The 12,910-nt window shown below is 32.6% G+C and overlaps 3 protein-coding genes across 3 annotated transcripts; 1 reads left to right on the top strand and 2 right to left on the bottom strand.

Moving 5' to 3' along the window:
• Positions 1-884: 884 nt before the first annotated feature.
• LOC114385966 lies at positions 885-1,454 on the bottom strand. Its single transcript, XM_028345989.1, has one exon. It carries the CDS (start codon positions 1,452-1,454, stop codon positions 885-887), a length of 570 nt encoding a protein of 189 aa, XP_028201790.1.
• Positions 1,455-5,526: 4,072 nt separating this feature from the next.
• Positions 5,527-7,445, top strand: LOC114387024. The gene is made up of 3 exons (XM_028347127.1): positions 5,527-5,854; positions 6,650-6,768; positions 7,147-7,445. The coding sequence occupies exons 1-2, from the start codon at positions 5,651-5,653 to the stop codon at positions 6,764-6,766; spliced, it is 321 nt and encodes a 106-aa protein (XP_028202928.1). The 5' UTR covers positions 5,527-5,650; the 3' UTR covers positions 6,767-6,768; positions 7,147-7,445.
• A 1,330-nt stretch (positions 7,446-8,775) lies between these two features.
• On the bottom strand, positions 8,776-11,365 carry LOC114387143 (pentatricopeptide repeat-containing protein At1g11290, chloroplastic-like). The gene has a single exon (XM_028347275.1). It carries the CDS (start codon positions 11,239-11,241, stop codon positions 9,037-9,039), a length of 2,205 nt encoding a protein of 734 aa, XP_028203076.1. The 5' UTR covers positions 11,242-11,365; the 3' UTR covers positions 8,776-9,036.
• Between the last annotated feature and the right edge of the window lie 1,545 nt (positions 11,366-12,910).

Below are 12,910 nucleotides of genomic sequence, written 5' to 3'. Positions count from 1 at the left end.
GGGAAGACCATGAACCATTTTCTTATTTTTCAATTCACTTAAACTCCTGAAATTTAGATGACCAAACCTGTGATGCCACATCCAGCTTTCATCACTTATAGAAGCAGCCAAGCATTGAAATTCTGCAATCTGAATTCCAATCTTTAATGTTCTGTTTCTTGACAAAGAGGCCTTTAGAATCAACCTCCTATTGCTATCAAATATCTTCATTTGACTGTCCTCCATCTGCATTAAGTAGCCCTTTTCTAGCAACTGTCCCAAACTTAGCAAATTATTCTTCATATTGGGAACATATAGCACAACATTGATAAATGAGTGTTGTCCATCCTTCCTCTGAATCATCACCTTTCCAATGCCTTCTGGAGTTACAGAGCTGTTATCTACAAACTTGATCTTGCTCTTCACCTTATCATCAATGTTTACAAACCACTCTCTATGTCCAGTCATGTGATTGGAAAAGCTTGTGTCAAGATACCACAGATTAACATTATCTTCTTCTGAGTTTGTTGTTGCCATTAGCAACACTTTATCAGAGTCAGAATCCTCATCTTGTGTCAATTGAGCCTCATCTGCATTTCTTGGAACCTTTTTATTTTTGCATTCATCTGCAAAATGTCTTCATTTCTGACAGTTATAACACTGAATCCCTTTCTTGGTGAATTTCTTCTTGCCCACTTTGTGATTCCCTCCAATTTTCTTGTCAATTTCTTCATTCTGGTTATGATTTCCAAAACTGTTGGAGCCCTCACCTGACCCCTTCCACTTATTGTTCTTCCACTTTCCCTTTCCCTTCTTATTCTTGCCACCATCATAGTTGTTCCCTTTGGTTGTTTGGGCTTGCATAGCTTGCTCAGCTGATCTTTATGAATTTCTTTCATTGAGCCTCATCTCTTGAGCTTCAAGTATTCAAGATTCTGGCCTTGCTTAACTGCCACCACTATATGATCGAATCTTGGTGTCAAGGTTCTTAATACCTTGCCAATGATCCCCAAGTCTGATTGCTTGTCACCATAAGCATTCATTTGATTTGTAATTGCCAAGATTTGAGAAAATAACTCACCAATGCTTTCTTGATCACTCATCTGTAGAAGTTCATACTGCCTTCTCAAGGTCTGCAACTTCACCTTCTTGAGTTTGCTATCCCCTGCATAGGATTTCTCTAGAGTATCCCATGTCTTCTTTGCGGTATCAGTAGATCTAATTTTCTGAAAATTATTTGCATCTACACACTGATGAATAATGAACAATGCCTTTGCATTTCTTATCATCAAATCACGGTGAGCCACCTTCTGTGCATCAGTTGGGTTCCTGTCAGGTTCTTGAATCCCTTCTTGCACCACTTCTGTCACATCTTGAAATCGAAAGATTACCTTCATCTGAGCACACCAATCATCATAGTTCTTGCCTTTGAGAACAGGCATAGATGCTGGAAAATTTCCATTCGAGGAAGCCATCTCAATTTCAGTATCCAAGGATCTTGAACCTTTGCTCTGGATACCAGTTGTTGGAACTCTTCACACACACTCACACTATGCACTCACTCACTCTATGTTAAAGAATATTAGAGAATAAGAGAAGATGAAAGAATTGATTGAGAAAATAGAGGAAACTTAGAATTTTGAATTAAAACTTCTGCACTCTCATTTATCTCATTCATGATCACTATTATTTTTATACACACTGCATATGTAACTACAACAACTTTCATAGCTGTCAAACTAACTAACTCCTAACTACTAACTAACTAACTGAATTACAGCATGCATCAACCTCTTAAGCGATGCCACTACTATATGAAAAAATCCAAAGAAAAATGACGACTTAAGTGAAGACTATTGGTTGGAATACTTCTATGAGCCAACCACCAAATGAGGTTATAGTATTTTCTAGAATTTTGGATTTCTGGAGACAAGGCTATATTTCATTGTGGGCAAACAAAGTTGTAGGGTTAGGAATAAGTCACTGGTAAGCAAATGCGGTGTTACAAATACACGAAGGACTACCTCCCTAGACCACCTATCAACCTCCATTCTCAGAAATATACTCTCTATCTGCATACGAATATTATATGGGATATTTAGCAAGTTTGTTCCAACACCAAACTCATTCCTCATAAATATCTTTCACCAGCAACTATATATATATATATATATATATATATATATATATATATATATATATATATATATATATATATATATATATATATATATATATATATGAACATAGTCCAATGCTAGCAAACTATTTATATATAATAATAATTGAATATTTTAAAAAATAAATTATTGAAAGTTCAAAACACGAATATTGCTAATTACCTTAATTTGAATATGTTATAATTTAGAGTCAAAATATATATTAATATTAAATATATACTTGTTATTGTGTTCAACACAAGATTTTCGACTTAGGATGATCCTCATGCATTTAGTTGAGGTTTATGTTGAAATAGTTGTCCCCGAACCAATATTATGTATTATAATATATATTAGTACTATCACTCAATTAATTTGAATATATATATATATATATATATATATATATATATATATATATATATATTATACTTGTATTATTAGTTTACAATTATTTATTTTTATGAATTAAAATAAAATAAATTTTTTATGACATTTTAATGAAATAAAGAATTAGCATGGTGTTGCTACATAGCATTTGCTTATGTGGCAAAAGTTTATTTATATTATTAATTTCTTTCAATGTTTAAATCACAAATATACTACTAATAATTTATATAATTACTATAACTTTTACTTTTATGCATTAAAACAAAATTTTGATGATACTTTAGTGAGAGAAAAAAATTAAATATGGTGTTGTCATGTTACATTTGCTTATTTGAAACAACCTTTAATAATAGATAAAAGTAATAGAAGGATAGATAATAGATACTTGATAAAATAAAATATATAATATAGACAATAGCTTATTTGAAGAAGGCATAGCAGTTTTATAAGACTCAACTCGCGCGATCATTCAAATCGATCGGACCAAAAACAGGCCATATGGTTTCCAACAGGGTTTAATCGATTAAACTCACTGTCAAGTGAATAATTTTTTGGATGAGGACAAATGTTGCACGCATAGCCCAAGGCATAAAGCTGTTGTGAATTGAAGAGTGTCTTGGAAGGCTATTATACAATAGCTTATCGTTAGGCTACCATATTAGTTCAATAACTATGTACAAAATATTATATATATATATATATATATATATATATATATATATATATATATATATATATATATATAATATATACTTTATTTTTTTTATTTTACCTACATCATCAGTTCATAGATTCAACTAGAATTATAATTAAGTGCTTTGAATCTTGTTCTCATAACATTGAGGTAAAGAGACAAAAGCGTATCTTTTGTATCTTTATTTATCTAGTCCTAGGTCAACAGTGAAAAGTCCAAGGTTGCATGCAACGTCCTAGTTAAAACTTAAAACCCAAGTCACTGGTTTAGAAAGTGCAAGGTTTTATCTAGGGTGTGAGAGAGACACGTCGACATTTTTCCATGAGCAAGTGTTATAGAACAATGAATTTGGTAGCAGGTACATAGGAAAAGTCCACCAAGGCCTTCACCGTCCACCCTTAATCCCTAACCCTTAATACGAACATGCATGAGCCTATGAATTAGTGTTTGATGGATATATTATAAGTTTTAGACTCGTGAATTTCTATTGAACAGTACTGAATATTTAGTGGTTATTTTATGTCTTTATTTAGTTTCCAAAATCTCATTAAATTGTAAGATCGCATTTTTATGTTATGTTGTATCTATATATTTCTATCTTAATTAATAAATACGAAATAGGCATATATGTAGTTAATTAGTATCTATTAAGAGAGACATAAATAAAATTTGGCCTTCCAAATTGACTCATCATCCAAAGGTAAACAGTATAATATTGAAAGATCTTTCATCCATACCAAATAAAAATATTATTTTTTTATGCAATTAAAAAAATCCTTCCTTTTCTTTTCTACAAAACCTTTACCTTAAACTACAAAAAGTAGGAGGGATTCCGATTAAGAATGGGATTTTTCTTCTTATATTTATTATGCTTCATGTACACACAAACTAAAATGATGTCTCTTGAATCTGTACCTATCTGGCTCAAATTTATAGCTTCCACCTTGACAAGTTGAGCAATTAAAGAATTCTATGAAAATGAAGTGTACTAAAGAGGAAGCAATCAATGGCTAACAATAGATCCATCAACCAAATGTGTAATTTATTAATTTATGTGTCAAATATGTAGCTTCCACCTTGACAAACACTCAGATAAATATATTTCAACATGATAAAAATTCACTAAACCGCAGTGAAAGATGAAAAACATTTTTAATATAAAATTTACAAATAATTATCTAAATTTAAAATCAGTTTTGAAATTAAAAAATGCATTTTGAACCATAATTTGTTTACTTTTTTTATAAGGATAAATACAAAACGTTATTAGCAATGAATAAATTTTGAAAGGGATGAATAATATTTTTTTTAGTACTACCATAATTAGGGCCTTAAACTCCTCAATGGATAATGATACCCAAGGTATTTTAATAAATTTCAATTCTTTGGACTAGTTATAAGACTAATCGTCCATCTAATTACACTTAAAATTTCTCATTCTTCCATTAAAAATGTATTTTCGAGGATCGAATTTAAATTTTTTTTCATAAACTCAGCATGTATTGCCAAGTAACTTACTCCCATTAAGTCAAATAATATTTGATTAGGATTTAGGAGGAAATCAAGGAATTGAGTTATGCAAAATCAAAGAATTTTATATTTAATTTTCTTTATAAAAGAGTTATATGCAAAAGATAATAGTTAATGGAAAAAATTAACTGGATAAACTTATATATAAATCTTTTTTATGTATAAATATATCATATTATATAGTACGTACCAAAAAGATTGTGATACAATAATAGAATCTTTTTAAATTTGTTTATTATCTTATACCAATCAGATTCACTGTTTTTAAAGTAATTATTTGAAATCATCAATTTGAAATCATGCTCACTATTTTTAAAATTTGAAATCATTTTATCATTTATTGGATACCAATCAAATTTATTTAAAACAAAAAACTGAAAAACAAAATATTGAAGTTGAAACATTTAAAATTTAGAATTTTAAGTTTGAATTGTTTGTATTTTGAAAAGAGTATAAAAAAATGAATTTCACCATAAAAAACCATATTTAAAATTTAGTTTTATATTTAAATAGTCAATGTTATTTAAAAACTGGTTTAAACTCAAACTAATTTTAAAAAATTGGTTTTAAACTAAATTGATTTTTAATCAGATTTAAACTGATATTTTTGAAAATAAAAATTCAAATAAAAAATATCCAAGAAAAAATCAATTCGATTAACCGAAATAATTCAACAGTTTTTATAGAAATAATCCACCAAATTATTTTTATAAAATAGTACACTTTTTTTTCTTTAACTAGTTTAAAAAAAAAATCAATTCGATTTAGGTTTAATTTCCATCCGAACCTATTCGTTTCCGTCCACCGCAAACACGCCATCAACGACCTCGCCATCCACCCCTCCGGCGAGGTAGCCCTCACCATCTCACAAGACAAGTGTTTCGCCGTTGTTGATCTCATGCATGGCCTCGTCGTGGACTGCCGGAGCTTCTGCCGCCCGCTCGGCAAGGAAGAGAGTTTGAGTTTGGTGAAGTTCAATGCTGCCGGCGACAGGTTTTTCGTCGCGGCACTGGAGAAGGTCTCCGTCTACGTCACCAAGACTGAGCGGTTTTTGTTAGAATTTGAGTGCTCGAAGCGTGTTCTCTGTGCCGCATCTTCTAGGGTTTGTTTTTCGTTTTTGCTTTCTAGCTAGGAACGCATTATCAATTAGGGTTGTGGACTTATGGAACATCATGCTTTCTTTCTTTATTATTCTCTGTTTCTCAATTGCGTGCTTCTTATTATTTGTCTTGTTAATGATGTATCAGGTTTAATATTTTGATGAATAAAAGAGGAGAAAGGGAAGCATTGTTGCTGAAATTGCTGACTGGTGTTGTTATGTGATTTATTACGATCAGAGTTCTGTTACCAGTTTTTTAGGTAAATTTAGAGGTCTACATGTGTTATATGTTATGTAGCAGAGGCCGGATCCGGAATATATCGTGAACTGTAATCAAACGCTTTTGTCACATGTTTTAGTGATGAGTTAATCATGACCTGCATATGTATAATATAGACACTAGCTGTCTCTTGGAGCACAATTTTATGCTTGTAATGTGAAGGTCACTGTAATTTCTGATCTTCTATTTTGAAAATTTATTGGGATTAGGGAAGTATATGTTATGCTGGTCAATGGGACATGGTGTTTCCACCGGTATACAACTTTTCCTAGATAGCTAGTTTCACTGGTAGAGTGAACTATCTTTGGCAATTGGCATAGATGATCATTGTATGCAATTCTTATTCATAGTTAAACTATTTACTGAAATATGTTTGTTTATGGAAGTTAGGACTAAGAGTGGGAACGTTTCTAATTCAGCAACTAAACAGGGGACTGTAATTTGTGTAGTTATCAAGCAATGAACACAGATTTTTGTATTTTTGTTTTTTGACATTTACAATTGATTCTATGTTGCAGAATGCACTTCTCTACACTGATGGTGAGGACCGGAACATCACAGCATGGAACATAAAGAGTGGAAAAGTTGCATATTGTGTTAGGAAGAAAATGTTCTGCCATGGAAACCTGCCATAGGGGTAGTTATTATTCTAGAAGCAGTTATCATTCAGTTGTAGCAGTTATCATTCAGTTGTAGACATGTAATTGTGTATAAAAGCTCTATGAATCAATGAATAAGGCAGAGAAGAATATTCGATACTTAGCTTTCATAGGAGGCCTTGGTCCTCGAAACCAAGTAGTGTAGTTTTCTCCCTCCCCTCTGCTCCTAACAATTGGTCCGACCTGTCGGAGAAAACTACACTACTTGGTTTCGAGGACCAAGGCCTCCTATGAAAGCTAAGTATCGAATATTCTTCTCTGCCTTATTCATTGATTCATAGAACTTTTATACACAATTGTATGTCTACAACTGAATGATAACTGCTACAACTGAATGATAACTACCCCTATGGCAGGTTTCCATGGCAGAACATCTTCCTAACATATTGCTTGGAAGAAGGGCATAGTACTCGTGTGAAAGGTATCATTGTGACCACAGATAGTGATGGTGATGAGCCTTACCTAATGGCATTTGGGTCATCTGATGGCATTATACGTTTCTGGGATGTTCGAATGGCTGCTAGGGAGAAGCCACTAGTTGAGTGTAATACAAATTCTAGATTGACGTGCCTTGCTGGATCATATCATAAATGTAACCTGTAATTACTTCATCTTTGAACATGCTTTTTAAATAGAGAACAAACTTCTTTTATGATGTCTTCTTTATTTACAATTTCTCATGAAAGTGCACTGAACTTCATTTTTTTAAAACATTTTCATTTTCCTATTGTTCAAGAGTTACTATTTTATCAATATTTATCTTTGGTAATGATAGATGGAAACCCATTTATAATAAAATAATAAACGCCTATTTAATCCTCTTTTTCTTTATCTCTTTTCTTATCGCAAATTTATCACTTCTTTCGTTTATTTCTTCATCTCTCTAGAGGTGATAGGCATCTATATGGATGTCCATCAAACATTTTTCATGCATCTTACTCCATCTATCTCGTATTATATACGAAGCACAAATGTGTAGACTCTGGTAATGTTCAAAATATAGGACACGCGTGTGTGAGTGTGTGCATATATTCATCAACATCTCAAAACTTGTTAAGTATGACATTTTCATATGATAATGAGTCTCTATATTATAATATAATATTAATAGTGTTGTCTTTTTATTATATCAGTAAATATGAAGCAGGGGAATGAAATACAGAGGAATAAGAGGAAGGTTAAAAACTTAGGATTGGAGCCAAACGAAACCTATACCGCAAAATCACAAAGAGTGTGAAATAGAATCAAAGCAAGCCACTGGAAAGCAGTGGAAGTTGAGAAAGAGAAACAAACGAAATTGGGAGCCAAACCTTACACGAAAGACAGAGAGGAAAACAGGGGAAATAAATAAGAAGGGTTCAAATCTTACACCAAAGAAGAAGAGGAAAATAGAGGAAATGAAGAAGAAGGCGTTGGGGCAAGCCACGGGAAAGCAAAGGAAGTTGAGAAAGAGAATCAGACGAAATTGGGGAAATAAAGGGGTAAGCGAGAAGTTTTGTGTGCAACCATGTCTCTTTCTAAAAAATTGAAAGGGAAAATATACTTGGACATCGAAATGTTGTTCAACATTAGTGAGAGAGAAAAACAATGAGTATAATAAATGATATGATGTGATAAAAAGAGAGGTAGAAAGAAAAAAGAAGTGTGAATAAAATATCCAAATATCATTACTTAATTTTAAAATTTGTTTTATGGATTTTTAATATAAAATTTAAAAATTTAGTCCATATATGTGCAGTGCATTCTTAATTTTTTCACGTACTGCAGTGCATTCTTAATTTGGGAGTGCATTCTTAATTCGATCACGTACTGCCCAAATTAAGAATAAATTACAGATATAAAGTTTGAGTGAAGCAATAGATATTTTAGAGATTTTGTGGCAATATACCTGCTGGTCTTGCGCCTATTTTTTTTTTAAAAAAAGAAGGAATTAAACAAACTACTTGTTAATGGTTACAATAAATCAATAAATGGCCAAATGAGCATAGGGAAATTATGTTATCTCTTCATATATGATAATAAATACGACCTAAAAAATATCCAACGAAACCATAAAACAAAGCCTAATAAGTGAAGAGGCATAACCAATACATAATTATGATTTATGAACTTTATGTTAGGTAGATCGGGACTACGACAACTGATAAGTGAAAGTTTGCAATTTATAATTTTCAACTCCCAGGTAAAAATGGAGGTTACATGACAATTACAGTTTCCAGTGAATTTAGTTCATCAGGTATCAGGTTTTAAAGTTGGTTGAGTTGATTCATGTGCAATTCACACCCCTTAATAACAGAAGGGTCAAAGAGTTCAAGATCATCCTCCATATCCCCCGCTTCCAACTCCAGCACTTTTAATATTGAATAAATATCCTCCCATCTTGGATGAGATTGATCTGCAACACGAAACTCATGAACTTGTCCATTTAACTCAAGCCAGCTATAACCTGGTGTTTTCTTTAGACCTCTATCTCTAAGAAAACTCCTCATTTTAGCAACTTTGTCCCACTTTCCTGCTGCAGCATATATATTAGAGAGCAGTACATAGTTTCCAGCATTTTTAGGTTCCATATTTATGAGCTTCTCAGCAGCAAGTTCTGCTACACGGGTCTCTGAGTGTATCTTACAGGCACTCAACAAGGGGCCATAAACCCTGGCATCTGACTCCAATGGAACAGTTTTTATTATTTCATTGGCCTCATCAATTTGGCCAGCGCGCCCTAGTAGATCAACCATACAAGCATGGTGTTCCTGACTAGGTTGGCAACCATATATTTCCACCATTTCCTTGAAAATCTCCTTGCCTTTACTAACAAGGCCCGAGTTAACACAAGCTGTAAGCAGCCCCAGAAATGTTACTTGGTCCAGTTTAACGTTTGATAGTTTCATTTGGCTGTACAACTGAAAACATCTAAACCACTCTCCATGTTTAGAATACGCACTGATCATAGAGTTCCAAGCAATTATATCTCTATGGATACTTTTCTCTTCATCAAAAAGCTTTTTGGCCATTTCTATGCAACCACACTTAGCATAGCTAGTAAGAAACGATGTCTTCAGGGATTTGAGTGAATCAAGGCTGGTTTTCAGTGAGTAACCGTGTAAGTAACTTACATAATGCAATGCCCCTATTTTTGCAAAGGCTGGCAAGATGTTGATGACTATAATGAAGTCAACTCTAGTACCACTCAACTTCATTTTCAAGAATAGAGACAGAGCCTCAAGAGGTTGGTCATGCATTGCACATCCTTTGATCATTGCACTCCATGAAACCACGGTCTTGTCCATTATCAAGCCAAAAATCTTCTGTGCTGAATTCAAGTCATCGCACACAGAATACATGTCAACAAGAGAATTGTGAATCGATACCTGATAATCTGAGCCATTTCTTATCACATGAGCATGCATTTGCTTTCCCCATTCCTTATACTTCAATTGTGTGACCGAAGAAATTGCAGGGATTGCCGTAAACAAGTCAGGTCTAAAACCTAATCTAACCATACAGTATACAAGTTCTAAGGACTCCTTGGGGCATCCATTCCCCGCATATGCTGAAATCATTATGTTCCAGACTACAAGGTCCTTCTCAGGCATTTTCTCAAACAGCATTCTTGCATCTTCAAGACTACCCAACTTTGCATACATTGACAACAGTGCAGTATTCACAGTTAGTTCCTCACACAAGTTGCTCAAAACAACCACAGCATGGAGGGCTTGTCCTATCTTCAATGAGTTCAATTCAGCAGTGGACCTTAACAAGTTAATCACGGTAACAGAATTAGGTTGGACATTCTCTTTTCTCATCCTACAAAAGAGTTGAAAGCTTTCCACCATTTTCCCACTTTCACATGCCTCAAAAATCAAGTTATTCCAATAACTCAATTCCATCACAGACTTTCCTTCGATTGACTCATACCCATTCAGCAAACCATTCATGTCATACAACTCTATCAAAGATTTTCCAACCAAGCCAAATGCATCCAAACCCAGTTTCACTATCTGCCCATGAACCATTTTCCCATGTTCATGAGACACAGAAGAGCCAGATCTCAAAGCAAAAGAGCAACTTTCTTCATCTGGGTACATGGATTTCCCAACCATCTGTTTGTACAGCAAGAGGGTCTTCTCATATTCACCAAACTGATGCAAGTTTCTCAATATTGCACTGTAGAGAACAGAATCTGGGTTTTCAGTGAAGTGGAAAAGTCTCTGGGATGTGTTCAGGAGTCCAAACTTGGCATAGCAATCCATGAGTTTGGAGGAAAGAGATGAGTTTTGGTGGAGGCCATGGAGGAAGAACCTCGCATGGAGCTGTTGAAGGTACTGTGGTTTGGTGCAGAGATCCAATACGGAAGAGGAAGTGGTGAAAAACCTTGTTTGGAAGAGTGGTGGAAAGTTTGGGATTTTGGGAACGTTAAAGAGATGAAACCAATGGTGGTGGGTGTGGAGCATGTCTAGCTGAACCTAACAGCATCCTACGTTCGGCACTTCAGAGTTCAGAATAGACCTAGAGAATTTGAGGAAGGAATATCGTACTATGTCGTTTGAGAGAAATTCTACTAACATCCTCAAAGAATCTTTCATTAAATACACTTGGAATAGGAATACCCATCAAACTCTTACATTTATATTTTTAATTTCTTTCTTTCTTTTAGAATATGAATGATGAACATCCAAATAATAAAAAGGAAATAACATTTAAATTATTTAATTGAGAGAATGAAAAAGTACGAGCTTCAATGTGAAAAAAAAAAATTACGAGTCTTACCATCTGGTTGTATATTCAAATTTATATATTTTAGAAGTTATATTTATAATAAATTAAAAAATTTATATTTAAAATAAATTTCTAATTAGTTCATACTTCAGTGTAAAAATCTTTATATTCATATTATATGTAAATTAAAATCTTCAATGATAAGAGTTTTGAAAAAAATTATATAATATGTTTATTTATAATTTAATTTTTTAAGAATAATATTTTTTTAATTAATTATTATATAAAATTTTAATAACTTTATACTTAATTGTTAGGAAAACGTTTTATTTTCACTTATAAAGTAAGGATATTTTATTCTCAATTATTTATATATTAATAATTTTCAAAAACATGTTTATGAAAAATGTTTATTTTCTTGTATCAAATATAACAAACTTTATTTTTATATCTTTTTTCTAACAATGTTGAAAAATTTATTCTATCAAACGTCATCTAAGTAATTTCTTACTGTAACAAGTTAACTTTTGGCGGAGAATATGACATATTTATAGAAATATTTGTTTTTAGTTTCATTATTGGATAAAAAATATTAATATACAACATATTTAATTATTTTTATAACACCAAGTATATGCATCCACCACCATTACGAAAAGAACGTTCTATGTATCAAAAATGAGTTTCTACATTAGTACGTTCTAGAACTTATGTAGATTTTATCAATGTAAATTTTTACATTGTAGAGGAAGTGAAAGGGTAAAGGAGAAAAGAGTAGGGTTATAGACGAAGCAGCACAAATTGGAGAAAACATTAAAGTTTGGAGAAATGAAAGTTTTGGAAGAGGAAGGCTACAATTTTTACATCAATTCAACTTTTAACCGATGTAAAAATGTTCATATTGTTGAAGCAAAATTTTTAATGACAACAAACTTTTAAAAAACAAACTCTAAGTCATAGACTTGTGCTGCTAATGTTTTATTACCTTGAGTGTATTGAAGCATTAAATCTGAAACATCATGTTCTTTAGAGGACATGAATGATTCTGAAGCACTGAACTTGTTGAGATCATCAAGTCCTAACTAAAATAAGGCAACTAGAAGAAAGAATGATTGCTTAATAAAAGTTGCAACCATCTAGAGAAATAATTGGAATTACATTATGTAGAAGACACAATCCTACAAAGTAGCACCTTATGACAACTAAGTTGGAGAAGGTCATGAGCCACAAACACATAGCAAGCACCAATGAGCTACAAAATTCAAATTTTGAATGATGCAAGTTTTCAACAAGTTAAAGAAGCATAAATAAGCCAATTGTATGACAATGACAACTCACAACGAGTATCCTTGGTCTCCAAGCTTCTCCAGAAGTCAGCAACAGTCATCTTCATGGTCTATAAAA

Source organism: Glycine soja, chromosome 15, assembly GCF_004193775.1.
Source record: "Glycine soja cultivar W05 chromosome 15, ASM419377v2, whole genome shotgun sequence".
Taxonomy (NCBI): Eukaryota; Viridiplantae; Streptophyta; class Magnoliopsida; order Fabales; family Fabaceae; genus Glycine; species Glycine soja.
Note: the sequence above shows the minus strand (reverse complement) of the source record. Positions and strands in the feature narration are given on the sequence as shown.